This window comes from Moschus berezovskii, chromosome X (genome assembly GCF_049115385.1).
Source record: "Moschus berezovskii isolate FMDL1 chromosome X, NW_MosBer_1.0, whole genome shotgun sequence".
In the NCBI taxonomy this organism is placed as follows: domain Eukaryota; kingdom Metazoa; phylum Chordata; class Mammalia; order Artiodactyla; family Moschidae; genus Moschus; species Moschus berezovskii.
This window is the reverse complement of record NC_142488.1, coordinates 96,685,690-96,701,376: the sequence shown is the minus strand read 5'-3', so window position 1 is coordinate 96,701,376 and position 15,687 is coordinate 96,685,690. Positions and strand designations below refer to the sequence as shown.

Here is a 15,687-nt window from a genome sequence, read left to right as displayed (position 1 = left end):
TGTGTGAAATTTCAAAACTTAAAGCTTTGGGAAGAAATAAAGAAGGGAATAAATAAACCTAGCATTCAACTCTAGAAGGAAGTACCAAAAATAAAAATAAAAAATGAACAAAGGACGTAAAAATAATTAAAGAGGACAGTACAAATAAAGTAGAAACATCTCCCTGATACAGACTTTTAATTAGTAAAGCTAAAGTCTTATTTTTGAATAACAAGAAAGTTGACAAACCTCTGGCAAGGCTGATCACGAAAAAGGGTGAAGACTTGAACATTAGGAACATATCAGGGGATGTAACTGATGAGATAGAGATTAAAACACGTAGATTATGTACAGCTCTGAGATTGAGGTGAAATGAGATTTTCTAGTGAAATATCAACTCTCAAAAATGCACTCAAAAGAAGCGTTACTGGTTTTACTACTTTCTCAAAAATTGAAAAGGAATCATTTTCCCAACTCCCAGTGCTCACCCAATGTCCCAGGTTCAAATAGTTTTAGGGGTAAATTCCACCAAACCTTCAAAGAACACGTTATTTCTCTAAGCGCAGAAAAACAGGCAGGCTTCCTAACTCATTCCATTAGACTAATATTAATTAATCTGGTATCAAAATTGAACTGAAATAGTACTTTCCTAAAATATAACAAACCTTATGGGTCAAATTCATTTGAATATATATATATATATATAAAACAATAATAAGCATGACCAAGTAGAAACAGTAGTGGTTCAACATCAGAAAACCTATGAATGTAATCTATTTCATTCGTTCCTTTATTAAGTGAACACTTCTCAACTGCCGATTATGTGCCACACATTTTCCTGGCTATAAGAAAAATAGACCACAGCAGTGAACAAAACAAAACAAAAAAACACGACTGGTTACCCACAAGGATCTTATAAATTAGAGGGAGGAGAAAGAAAACAAAATAATTTCTGAGTGTTATCAGTTTTGTTACAGTGATGTAGTAACAATAGTGTTAGTCGTTCAGTCGTGTCCTGCTCTTTGTGACGCCCTCCAGGTTCCTCTGTCCATGGGATTCTCCAGGCAAGAATATTGGAGTCGGTAACCATTTCCTTTTCCAGAGGATCTTCCTGAACCAGGTATTGAACCTGGATCTCTTGTATCTCCCACGTTGCAGGCAGACTCTTTACTTTCCCTGGTGGCTCAGGTGGTAAAGAGTCCGCCTGCAATGCAGAAGACACAGGTTCGATCCCTGGGTCAGGAAGATCCCCTGGAGAAGGAAATGGTTACTGACTCCAATATTCTTGCCTGGAGAATCCCATGGACAAGAGACTATCAGGCTACACCCCATGGAGTTGCAAAGAGTCAGACACGACTGAGCAACTCACACACACAATAACAATAAAAGGGGAAGGAATACATATTTAAATGACCGTTTTTAAATGTTTTATTTGGAGGTGCTCCTAAGACGGCAGAGAAATAGGACAGGGAGACCACTTTCTCCCCAACAAATTCATCAAAAGAACATTTGAACGCTGAGTAAATTTCACAAAACAACTTCTGAATGCTGGCAGAGGACATCAGGCACCCAGAAAAGCAGCCCATTGTCTTCAAAAGGAGGTAGGAAAAAATATAAAAGATAAAAAGAGAGACAAAAGAGGTAGGGACGGAGATCTGTCCTGGGAAGGGAGACTTATAAAAGAGAGAAGTTTCCAAACACCCAAGAAACACTCTCACTGGTGAGTCTGTGGTGAGCCTTGGAAACACAGAGGGCAACATAACCGGAAGAAAAAATAAATAAATAATTAAACCACACAGATTACGTGCCCAACAGTAACTCCCAGCGTAGAAGCAGTGCAGACGCCCACATCCGCCACTAGCAAGCGGGGGCTGGTCAGGGAGGCATGGCCTGCATTGCTTAGAGTGAGGATCGGGACTGAATGATGCGAGGGCAATCTGAGGGAGCTAACTTGAGACAGCAAAGCAGACTGTGGGATAGCTACTCCGCAAAAAGGTGAAAAGCCCTAACCTAAGACACCACCAGACCCGCTCACAGAACAAAGGACTGACTAAAGCTAGCCCACTGCGGACGGCCCATCCCCCATCCCCCACCGAGACAGGCAGGGGAGGGCTGCCAGAGCCAGAAGGGGGCAATCACGGCCCCAGAGAGGAATCCGATACCAAACTGCAAGCAGGCTTCGTTGCTAACCAGTATTTCTTCAGTTTCTGGATGGTCAACATCCGCCTGAGAAGGTGCGCTGATTGTACACCCAGAAAACTGAGTGGCAGGGACTGGGGAGGCGATAAGTCACAGCGACCGCGCTCGCCAAACACCTGGTCACATGAGCTAATCGGACCGGGGAAAGGCACAAAATGCAGGCCCAACCGAGTCTGCGCCTTTGTGGAGTACCCGAGTACCTGAACCTGAGCAGCTTTGACCTGGGAAGTGCATGCAACCCAGAGCCCACCTCAGACAGTTCCCAGCAGAAAAACCTAGAGTCTAAGCAATGTAGACAGGGAAAGCACACACGCCGTGAGTAGGGGCAAACCCAGTGTGTCCGAGACACTGCGAGCACACTCACAGATGCCAGTGATATCTATCTGCAGGGTTCTTCCCTCCCCACAGCACGACTGAACAAGTGAGCCTTAGAAAAAGTGACCACCACCGTCCCCTTGTATCAGGGCGGAAATTAGACACTGAAGAGACCAGCAAACAGAGGAAGCTAAAACAGAGGGAACCGCCTTGGAAGTGACAAATGAAGAAGTCTTGAGGCTACTGCAAGGATAAGACTGAAAACCAGAGGCAGGAGGCTTAAGTCCAAAGCCTGAGAACACCAGAGAACTCCTGACTCCAGGGAACATTAATCGAAAGGAGCTCATCAAACACCTCCATACCCACACTGAAACCAAGCACCACCCAAGGGCCAACAAGTTCCAGAGCAAGACATACCATGCAAATTCTCCAGCAACGCAGGAACACAGACTGAGCTTCAATATACAGGCTGCACAAAGTCACTCCAAACCCACTGACATCTCATAACTCATTACTGGACACTTCACTGCACTCCAGAAAGAAGAAATCCAGTTCCACCCACCAGAACACCGACACAAGCTTCCCTAACCAGGAAACCTTGACAAGCCACCCGTCCAACCCCACCCAGAGCAAGAAAACTCCACAATAGAGAACTCCACAAACTGCCAAAATAAGGAAAGCCCACCCCAAACACAGCAATATAAGCAAGAAGAAGAGGCAGAGAAATACCAAGCAGGTAAAGGAACAGGATAAATGCCCACCAACACAAACAAAAGAGGAAGAGACAGGGAATCTACCTGATAAAAAATTCCGAATAATGATAGTGAAAATGATCCAAAATCTAGAAAACAAAATGGAGTTACAGATAAATAGCCTGGAGACAAGGACTGAGAAGATGCAAGAAAGGTTTAACAAGGACCTAGAAGACAGAAAAAAGACTCACTATATAACGAATAATGCAATAAGTGAGATCAAAAACACTCTGGAGGAAATCAACAGTAGAATAACGGAAGCAGAAGATAGGATAAGTGAAGTAGAAGATAGAATAGTAGAAATAAATCACAGAGAGGAAAAAAGAAAAACAAATTAAAAGAAATGAGGACAATCTCAGAGACCTCTAGGACAATGTTAAACACCCCAACATTCGAAGCAGAGGAGTCCCAGAAGAAAAAGACAGAAAGACCATGAGAAAATACTTGAGGAGATAATAATTGAAAACTTCCCTAAAATGGGGAAAGAAATAATCACCCAAGTCCAAGAAACCCAGAGAGTCCCAAACAGGATAAACCCAAGGCGAAATACTCCAAGTCACATATTAATCAAATTAACAAAGATCAAACACAAAGAACAAATATTAAAAGCAGCAAAGGAAAAACAAATAACACACAAGGGGATTCCCATAAGGATAACAGCTGATCTTTCAATAGAAACTCTTCAGGCCAGGAGAGAATGGCAGGGCATACTTAAAGTGATGAGAGAAAATAACCTACAGCCCAAATTACTGTACTCAGCAAGGATCTCATTCAAACATTCAAATATGAAGGAGAAATCAAAAGCTTTACAGACAAGCAAAAGCTGAGAGAATTCAGCATCACCAAACCAGCTCTCTAACAAATGCTAAAGAACATTCTCTAGACAGGAAGCAGAGAAAGGGGGTATAAACCCGAACCCAAAACAATAAAGTAAATGGCAACAGGATCATACTTATCAATAATTATCTTAAATGTAAATGGGTTGAGTGCCCCAACCAAAAGACAAAGACTGGCTGAATGGATTCAAAAACAAGACCCCTATATATGTTGTCTACAAGAGACCCACCTCGAAACGAGGGACACATACAGACTGAAAGTGAAGGGCTGGAAAAAGATATTCCACGCAAACAGAGACCAAAAGAAAGCAGGAGTAACAATACTCATATCAGATAAGAAAGACTTTAAAACAAAGGCTGTGAAAAGAGACAAAGAAGGACACTACATAATGATCAAAGGATCAATCCAAGAAGAAGATATAACAATTATAAACATATATGCACCCAAGATAGGAGCACCACAATATGTAAGACAAATGCTAACAAGTATGAAAGGGGAAATTAACAATAACGCAATAAGAGTGGAAGACTTTAATACCCCACTCACACCTATGGATAGATCAACTAAACAGAAAACAAACAAGGAATCACAAACTTTGAAAGATACAATAGACCAGTTAGACCTAATTGATATCTATAGGACATTTCACCCCAAAACAATGAATTTAACCTTCTTCTCAAGTGCACATGGAACCTTCTCCAGGACAGATCACATCCTGGGGCATAAATCTAGACTTGGTAAATTCAAAAAAACTAAAATCATTCCAAGCATCTTTTCTGACCAATTTGCAGTAAGATTAGATATAAATTACAGGAGAAAAAATATTAAAAATTCCAACATATGGAGGCTGAACAACACGCTGCTGAATAACCAACAAATCACAGAAGAAATCAAAAAATCAAAATATGCATAGAAAAGAATGAAAATGAAAACACAACAACCCAAAACCTGTGGGACAATGTAAAAACAGTGCTAAGGGGAAGGTTCTTAGCAATACAGGCTTTCCTCAAGAAACAAGAAAAAAGTCAACTAAATAACCTAACTCTACACCTAAAGCAACTAGCAAAGGAAGAAATGAAGAACCGCAGGGTTAGTAGAAGGAAAGAAATCGTAAAAATTAGGGCAGAAATAAATGCAAAAGAAAAGAAAAAAAAGAGAGCATAGCAAAAATCAACAAAGCCAAAAGCTGGTTCTTTGAGAGGGTAAACAAAATTGACAAACCACTAGCCAGACTCATCAAAAAACAAGACCCTCTGGGGAAAACCAAATCAATAAAATTAGAAATGAAAATGGAGAGATCACAACAGACAACACAGAAATACAAAGGATCATAAGAGACTAAGAAATGGACAAATGTACTTAGAAAAGTACAACTTTCCAAAACGGAACCAGGAAGAAATAGAAAATCTTAACAGACCCATCACAAGCACAGAAATTGAAACTGTAATCAGAAATCTTCCAGCATACAAAAGCCCAGGTCCAGATGGCTTCCCAGCTGAATTCTACCAAAAATTTAGAGAAGAGCTAACACCTATTCTACTCAAACTCTTCCAGAAAATTGCAGAGGAAGGTAAACTGCCAAACTCATTCTATGAGGCCACCATCACCCTAATACCAAAACCAGACAAAGATGCCACAAAAAAGAAAACTACAGGCCAATATCACTGATGAACATAGATGCAAAAATCCTTAACAAAATTCTACCAATCAGAATCATTAAAGATTAAAAAGATCATACATCATGACCAAGTGGCCTTTATCCCAGGAATGCAAGGATTCTTCAATAACCGCACATCAATCAATGTAATACACCACATTAACAAATTGAAAAATAAAAGCCATATGATTATCTCAATAGATGCAGAGAAAGTCTTTGACAAAATTCAACATCCATTTATGATAAAAACCCTCCAGAAGGTGGGAATAAAAGGAACATACCTCAACATAATAAAAGCTATATATGACAAACCCACAGCAAACATTATCCTCAATGGTGAAAAATTGAAAGCATTTCCCCTACAGTCACGAACAAGACAAGCATGCCCACTCTCACCACTACTATTCAACATAGTTCTGGAAGTTTTGGCCACAGCAATCAGAGCAGAAAAAGACATAAAAGGAATCCAAATTGGAAAAGAAGAAGTAAAACTCTCACTGTTTGCAGATGACATGATCCTCTACATAGAAAACCCTAAAGACTCTACCAGAAAATTACTAGAGCTAATCAATGAATATAGTAAAGTTGCAGGATATAAAATCAACACACAGATATCCCTTGCATTCCTATACACTAATAATGAGAAAATAGAGAAATTAAGGAAACAATTCCATGCACCATTGCAACAGAAAGAATAAAATACTTAGGAATATATCTACCTAAGGAAACAAAAGACCTATATATAAAAAACTATAAAACGCTGGTGAAAGAAATCAAAGAGGACCCTAATAGATGGAGAAATGTACCATGTTCATGGATTGGAAAAAAAAAATTCTGAAAATAAGTATACTACCCAAAGTAATCTATAGATTCATTGCAATCCCTATCAAGCTACCAACAGTATTTTCCACAGAGCTAGAACAACTAATTTCACAATTTGTTCAGTTCAGTTCAAATACAGAAAACCTCGAATAGCCAAAGCAATCTTGAGAAAGAAGAATGGAACTGGAGGAATCAAACTGCCTGACTTCAGGCTCTACTACAAAGCAACAGTCATCAAGACAGATGGTACTAACACAAAGACAGAAATATAGATCAATGGAACAAAATAGAAAGCCCAGAAATAAATCCATGCACCTATGGACACCTTATCTGTGACAAAGGAGGCAAGAATATTCAATGGAGGAAAGACAATCTCTTTAACAAGTGGTGCTGGGAAAACTGGTCAGCCACTTGTAAAAGAATGATACTAGATCACTTTCTAACACCATACCCAAAAATAGACTCAAAATGGATTAAAGATCTAAATATAAGACCAGAAACTATAAAACTCCTAGAGGAAAACATAGGCAAAACACTCTCTGACATCAATCACATCAGGATCCTCCATGACCCACCTCCCAGAATATTGGAAATAAAAGCAAAAATAAACAAATGGGACCTAATTAAAATTAAAAACTTTTACACAACAAAGGAAACTATAAGCAAGGTGAAAAGACAGCCTTCGGAATGGGAGAAAATAATAGCAAATGAAGCAACTGACAAAGAATTAATGTGAAATATATACAAGCAACTCCTGCAGCTCAATTCCAGAAAAATAAACAACCCAATCAAAAAATGGGCCAAAGAACCAAATAGACATTTCTCCAAAGAAGACATACAGATGGCTAACAAACACAAGAAAAGATGTTCAACATCACTCATTATCAGAGAAATGCAAATCAAAACCACAATGAGGTACCATTTCATGCCAGTCAGAGTGGCTGCTATCTAAAAGTCTACAAGCAATAAATGCTGGAGCTGGTGTGGAGAAAAGGAACCCTCTTGCACTGTTGGTGGGAATGCAAACTAGTACAACAACTATGGTGAACAGTGTGCAGATTCCTTAAAATACTGGAAATAGAACAGCCATATGACCCTCAAATCACACTCCTGGGCATATAAACCGAGGAAACCAGAATTGAAAAAGACACGTGTACCCCAATGTTTATTGCAGCACTGTTTATAATAGTCAGGACATGGAAGCAACCTAGATGGCCATCAGCAGACGAATGGATAAGAAAGCTGTGGTACACATACACAATGGAATATTACTCAGCCATTAAAAAGAAAGCATTTGAATCAGTTCTAATGAGGTGGATGAAACTGGAGCCTATTATACAGAGTGAAGTAAGCCAGAAAGAAAAACACCAATACAGTATACTAACGCATATATATGGAATTTAGAAAGATGATAACGATAACCCTGTATGTGAGATAGCAACAGAGACACAGATGTATAGAACAGTTTTCTGGACTCTGTGGGAGAGGGCGAGGGTGGGATGATTTGGGAGCATGGCATTGAAACATGTATATTATCATATCTGAAATGAATCGCCAGTCCAGGTTCGATGCATGATACAGGATACTCGGGGCTGGTGCACTGGGATTACCCAGAGGGATGATATGGGGAGTCAGGTGGGGAGGGTTCAAGATGGGGAACACATGTACACCTGGGGCGGATTCATGTCAATGTACGGCAAAAGCCATACAATATTGTAAAGTAATTAGTAGCCAATTAAAATTTAAAAAATAAAATTGAGTACTGCAAATAAACAAATAATTTATTTGAGGTGAAAACTGAGGATGGGAAGGAACTTTCCAAAAAGATGAAAAAGCAGGCACAAAGTTCTTGCAGCAGGATAAAGCTTGGATGTTTAAAAATTTTGTGTTCATTGCTCAGTCGCGTCACACTCTTTACGACCCCCATGGAGTGTAGCCCACCAGGCTCCTCTGTCCATGTTATTCTCCAGGCAAGAATACTGGAGTGGGTTGCCAGTTCCTCCAGGGGATCTTACTGACCCATGGATTGAACCTGGGTCTCCTGCCTTGCAGGCAGACTCTTTACTGTCCGAGCGGAAAATGGCAGGGGAAAAAAAAAAAATTAAAATGGCGGCTGATGGGCGGGGTGGAAAAAATGGCGGCTGGCGGGCGTGGTGGAAAAATGGTGGCTGGCGGGCGGGATGGAAAAAATGGCAGCTGGCGGGCGGGATGGAAAAAATGGCGTCTGGTGGGCGTGGTGGAAAAATGGCGGCTGGCAGGCGGGATGGAAAAAATGGCAGCTGGCGGGAGGGATGGAAAAAATGGCGGCTGGCGGGAGGAATGGAAAAAATGGCGGCTGGTGGGCGTGGACGAAAATGGCGGCTGGCGGGCGGGATAGAAAAAATGGGGGCCAGTATGCTGAACCAAAAAATCAGAGGGAAGCAGTAAGGAAGACTATTACAGCAGAGCTCTGCAAAGTGTAGTCCTCAGGACAAATACAGCCTGTTGCCAGGATTTGTTAATAAAATAACCCATACATTTACATGTTTTCTGTGTTGCTTTCCATAAACTACGGCCAAGTTCAATAGCTGCAGTAGAAACCACAGGTCTCAAAAAAGACAAAAAGATTTCTATCTCTTTACAGAAAGAGTTTACATCTGCCATAGGGCCATGTGGATTCCAGTAAGCGGTTTAGATGTTTGTCTAAGTGCAATGGGTAGCCCTGGGGAGGGGTTTAGGCAGGAGAGTGGCACAGTCTAACTTCCATTTTATTTTTTGCCTGCACTCTCCACTTGCAAGATCTTATGTCCCTGACCAGGGATGGAACCCTGGACCTGGGCAGTTGAAGCAGAGTCCTAACAACTAGACTACCAGGGAATTCTCCTAACTTGCATTTTAAAAAGCAGTCTCTGAAGTACTGTCATTTACTTTTGGAATAGGGCACTGAACCAGAAGAGGAAGACTTTTAGGGTTCCTGAAATGCTCCATATCTTGATCTACGGTGGTGGTTACACACACACACATATATAGTTGTATTTTTAAGATTTTTCCATTTTACTGTGTACACAGTATACCAAATAGAAAAGTTTAAAAAGCACAAAATCACACAACAAATCTAAGAGAAAAGGGACAGAGTGGGAGAAAATAACTTGCAATATACAGCAGGTAAAAACTTACTGCCCTTAGCAAAGAAATCCTATAAATTAATTAGAAAAAAGATATAACTAAAAACAATAGTATAAAATAGGGAAATGGGCACTCTACGAAATATGTTGCTGCTGCTAAGTCACTTCAGTCATGTCCAACTCTGTGCAACCCCATAGATGGCAGCCCACCAGGCTCCCCTGTCCCTGGGATTCTCCAGGCAAGAACCCACCTTTTCAGAAACCACTTTGTCAATACCCATTTTAAAATTCAAATACTCTTTAACCCAGTAATTTCACTGATAGGAAGCCATCCATTTAACAGAAATACTTGAACATAGTAAACAAACACAGGCATATCCTAATGAGGTTCAGCACTGGATCTAAAACGGAAAAACTAATTACCTAAAACTATATACTACCCATTAAAATGGGCATGATTATATACATTATGGTACACCCCCACTATAGAAAAGTGTGTAAAAAGATGTATGTTAAAGACACTTGAGAGAAATAGAAATAACAAATCATAAAATGTAATATAATCATTTTTCCCCATTTTGAGTGGAAAGTTGAAGCCATAAGAGGAGGTATGAAGGGTCTTTTACTCCATCCAAACATTTTACTATTAAAAACTTCAAACATACAACAAACCTGAAAGAACACCAATACTTCTAGATTTGTCATTAGCACTTTACTGTACTTGGGTCTTACACTTTTAATGCAATATACTTTTAAATACAAAGTTTGGATTTTTTAGCACATGGTCCTTGCCTTTTGCAATAAAAATATGATTTAAATATAAATAGATATTACTTTCATAATCAGGGAAATGAAATTACTTTTTACAAATTATTCTCCGTTCTTCTAGAGCACCAATTTTTCATTTGCACATTCAGTCCTAAAAATAAAAATATTCAATAGAGTAGTAATGCACTACTGCCTTATTTCATGCTTGAGATTAAGAAAAAAAAATCATTCCATTATTTCATCCCTGAAATGAGTATCTTGTTTTTAAAGTTTAAGTTTTTAAAATCATCCTTAGCTACACATTTCTACAGCCGTCTTCTTTTTCTTATAAGTGGATATTACTTTAATTGCATATTTTCGTCCCAATTATCTTTTCAATTTCAAGTCTGTTGCTGTTACACATCATAGCATTACTACTGCAATGTGTTTTTTTTTAAAAAAAAAAACAAAAACCTGAAAAGCAGTAAATGCAGAAAATTATCTTTCTCGCTCCAGTACTTTTGCCTTTATTTTTTGCACTTTATTTCTTCCCCTTTCCATATACCTACATACCTATAATTCTGCTCATTTCCATCTCTTATAGGTAAAAATATATTTGAGAGCAGTGGCTGATGACTAAGGAGCCAGCATTATTATCAGGTTAACTTCCTTCTTATGAAACTGAACTTAGTTTTGCTCCTGGTAAGTAATAAACACAAAAATGAGAATTTCAAGCTTTTCCACAAAAATCACACATTCCAAAAACAGTATTTACGTAACTGCTACAGTTAACGGTATCAAAATGGCATTTCATTAAATGTAAACTAAGGAATAAATCACGGAACATTCTTTCTAGAATCAAAGTTTAAAAAGGGAAAACCAAATTTTTTACAACGTTTATGCCGAATTCAAATCTTTCCAACCAACACAGAAAGTACTACTTCCACTACTGGAATGGGAATAGAACTAAAATTAATTTCACTCCGTCGAATGTATAACAAACACACTGATTGCAACGAGACTACGTTTGTCAGATTAAATTTAAACCCCATGCAAGACACTTGCCGAAATAGCCCCTTTTTACAATCAACCCAAGACACAAGCAGTGCAATTTTCATTAAGAGACCGTCTCTCCATCATCCTGCAAAGCTTGTCTCTTACCACTCCCGGCTTATAATTAAGAAGACCCAAACACCTTCGTTTCCTTTTCCATTAAAGCGAATTCCTAAAAACTATTTTTTAACCCCTCCGGCGTTCCCTCCAATTACTTACTGTTAAAATCGTACTCCTCTGGTTGCTTATTGTTCAGCCAGATATCTCCATACGGATCTTCGTTATTCCATAGAGGCAGGTAATGACTTTTTCCGCCTCTTAAAGGTCTCTCAGGGACCTCTCGGTGTGCACTATTTCTGAAGGGAGTATCTAGAGAAACAGAGTCTAGCATCTCCCCACAGAGAACGTTATCTATGCACAAGATTCCCTGGCCTACTCTTTTCTCGTTGTAAATGCACGAGACTCTGGAAATTCTCACTTCTATGCCAACTCTGAGAATATTTTTATATACGAGAGAATTCAGGCTGGGGTCCAGGTAGCACTTCTCCTGGTACACCCCGTCCGAGATTGTCACATCAAAGCAGTAAAGCGGAGGTTTAGGGTCCATGTCGTGTGGCTCATCCTCTAACAGGTATCTCTGGACGGCCAAAACTGCGACAGGAACCACCTCCGACGGGGTGACCCACTGGCGAGGTAAGTCTATTACTTGCTCAAGAACCTTTTGGATCCAGGACTGGCGCCTCAAGGCACAGATCCTTTGGTTCACACCTCCCGGGACCACAGCCTGATTTTTCTCAGGGTGCGGCATATCGCCCCCAGCCTGGGATGGGTCAGCCTGAGGCTGACCCGACTCACCAGACATTGATGGGTGACTGCGTACCCTCTTCGCTTTAAAAAGTCATCTTGCTGAGTCCGAAGCTAAAAGAATAAGAAACCGCGCGCGCGAGCCCTATATGCTACTCGGCCCCCCGGGGCTGGTAAGGCTCCGCCCCGTCGCGAAGCTACAAAGACTTTACGCGTGTGTTCTTCGGCTCTCTGGCCCTGCCCCTCGCCAGGCGGGCTTCTGTATCCCAGGAACTATTACTAGGCAATAACACACGTTGTTGCGCGGCGGCTTCTCTAACTTAGAGCCGGCTGGAATGCCCGGATTGGAGAAGCGGGAAAAGCTCTGGTTGCCATGGTTTCCAAGCAAAGTAACCAGAGGGAGGGGAGGAACCCTCGTGACTCTTCTAGTAGGGAGGGTGCTGAGAGGCTATGGTGAAGAGAACCTGGCTGGAAGCCGGAAGCAAGTACTCAAAGCTCAGCGTTGGGGGGGGGGGCGGGGCCTTTGGCAGAATCTTTACCATCTGAGCCACCAGGGAAGTCCCCTTGGGCCAGCGACAGAAAGTAAATGGGGGCTTCCCAGGAGGCACAGGTGGTAAATAACCTGCCTGCCAATGCAGGAGACGTAAGAGACACAAAGTTCGATCCCTGGGTCAGGAAGATACCCTGGAGGAAGGTATGGCAACCCCCTCCAGTATTCTTGCCTGAGAAGCCCATGGACAGAGGAGTCTGGCGAGCTACAGCCCACAGGCTGGCAAAGAGTAGGAGACGACTAAAGTGACTTAACACACATGCACACAATATACGTGAATGTGATAACATGGGTCTCCTATGTATGTGCGTGCTAAGTCGCTTCAGTCCTGTCCGACTCTTTGTGACCCTATAGGCAAGAATACTGGAGTGGGTGCTAGTGCTAAAGAGCCCGCCTGCCAATGCAGGAGACGTAAGAGACACGGGGTCGACCCCTGGCTTGGGAAGATCCCCTGGATGAGGGCATGGTAACCCACTCCAGTATTCTTGCCTATAGGGTCACAAAGAGTTGGACAGGACTGAAGCGACTTAGCAGCAGCAGCAACAGCATCCCTTTTCTAACTAGACACAGCTTTCTGGAGGACCCAGTTTCTTTGGTGGTACCTCTCAGTTCAGTCACTCAGTCATGTCCGACTCTTTGTGACCCCATGGACTGCAGCATGCCAGGCTTCCCTGTCATCCCCAAATCCCGGAATTTGCTCAAACTTGTGTCCAGCGAGTCGGTGATGCCATCCAGCCATCTTATCCTCTGTCGTTCCCTTCTCCTCCTGCCTTCAATCTTTCCCAGCATCAGTGGTACCCTAGGCTGTTGAAATTATTTCATGTACCCTTATCCTTTTCCAAAGTAGCCTATATTCTGGAGAATTATGAGAAAGTGTAACTCATCTTTTCTCTTTGGCTGGGGATCTTTCACTTTCATCCTTACCACATCTCAGAAGACAAGCATCAGCAAAATATACATATACATATATATGTATGTATATTCTCTATCTATAGTTTGGATCTAATTTAACTAACTAGAAATTGAAGTGTGTTAGTCGCCCAGTCGTGTCTGACTTGTGTCCAACTCTTTGTGATCCCCTGGACTGTAGTCTGCCAGGCTCCTCTGCCCGTGGAATTCTCCAGGCAAGAATATTGGAGTGGGTTGCCATTCCCTTCTCCAGGCTATCTTCCTGACCCAGGGATGGAACCTGGGTGTCCTGAATTACAGGCAGATTCTTTACCATCTGAGCCAAAGCTAGCTTTTAATCTGACTAATACAAATTTAAATTCTCATTCTCCTACTTACTATTTGTTTGATCTTGACCAAGTTACCTAAACTCTCCAAACCTGATTCCTCTTTTTAAAAATGGAATGGAGGGAATTCCCTGGCAGTCCAGTGGTTAAGACTCTAGGACTTCCACTGCAAAGGGCACAGATTCAATCTCTGCTTGGGGAACTAAAGATCGCACATGCTGCATGGCATGATCAAAAAAAAAAAAAAAAGAAGAAGAAGAACAATAAATAATCAGGACTTGTCTGGTGGCTCAGCGGTAAAGAATCTGCCTGCCAATGCAGGAGACACAGGTTCAATCCCTGATCCAGGAAGATCCCACATGCCATGGAGCAACTAAGCCCATGTGCCTTAACTACTGAGTCCATGCTTTAGAACCCATGCTCCACAACCATAGAAGCCACTACAATGAGAAGCCTGTGTACTGCAACTAGAGAGTATTCCTCACTCACCACCCCCATGCGCCAATGAATGCCCAGCACAGTTAAAAATAAATAAATGAATAAACAAATATTATAAGAAGAAACAACAGAAAAAAGAAATAAATAATGATAGGAAAAGTATCCTAACTCCTTTAGTAGTCAAGAAAATTCCCATTAAAATTACTTATAAAATTGCCCCCCCCCAATTTTGAAGCATCATAATTTTTTATTCATTGGCTGTCATTTTGTCTCACCTCCAAGTTGTTGGATATTAGTTAGGCCAGAGGAACAGGAGGAAGATGGGAAAGTGCCAGTCTCAAGGATACTGAGCTTCACTGGAATATGGCCAGACTGCTTGTGTATCTTTTATGCATTTTCTCCTCCCATCCTATAAGACTAATCAAAGCTCTTAACAACATGACAAGGCTAGAAGATATCTCTTTTCTTTTCTGTACTACAGAGAATTATATCTACGTTAATGAAGACGAAATATTCATGATATATTGAGCTAAATACATACACACACACACTGAATATGAGAAAAGTGTGGAATAATACATAGAAGGTTATCTGGAGTTTCCAAGTGAAGAAGGAAAAGGGGTGAAATTATATATATTTTTATAAGATCAACATATTATTTAATTTCATTGTTTTCAGTAAACACATGCTAATTTTATAATTCTGGAAGAACATTTGATCACAGATTGAAGAAATATACCAATTTGAAAACTTTTAATTTAATATGGATATATAGTTGAAAAGTATTTTTTATTATCATTTATTATTAACATAGGCTTAAAACTTATAATAAACTTATCACCGTAAAGTAAAAATATATTTTTATTTTTTGGTTGTGCTGGGTGGGTCTTCATTGCTGTGCTCCGGCTTTCTATAGCTGTGGCAAGCAGGGCCTACTGTCTAGCTGCGGTTCACGGACTCCTCATTGTGGTGGCTTCTCTTGTTGCAAAGCATGGGCTCTAGGGTGCGTGGGCTTCAGTAGCTGTGATGCTTGGGCTCAGTAGTTGTGGCTTGTATGCTCTAGAGTGCAGGCTCAGTAGTTGTGGTGCATGGGGTTAGTTGCCCCAAGACATGTGAAATTTTCCCAGATCAGAGATCAAACCAGTGTCCCCTGCATTGCAAGGCAAATTGCTAACCACTGGACAACCAGAGAAGC

General features: G+C 40.9%; 1 protein-coding gene across 3 annotated transcripts in view; it reads right to left on the bottom strand.

Moving 5' to 3' along the window:
• The window catches only part of RADX (RPA1 related single stranded DNA binding protein, X-linked), an 87,720-nt gene extending 75,393 nt beyond the window's left edge, over nt 1–12,327 (bottom strand). For all 3 annotated transcript variants that reach the window (XM_088834089.1, XM_055437901.2, XM_088834090.1), the window contains exon 1: nt 11,685–12,327. In XM_088834089.1, coding sequence (XP_088690215.1) covers nt 11,685–12,327 — 643 coding nt within the window. The remainder of the gene's footprint in view (nt 1–11,684) is intronic.
• Nucleotides 12,328–15,687: the final 3,360 nt, after the last annotated feature.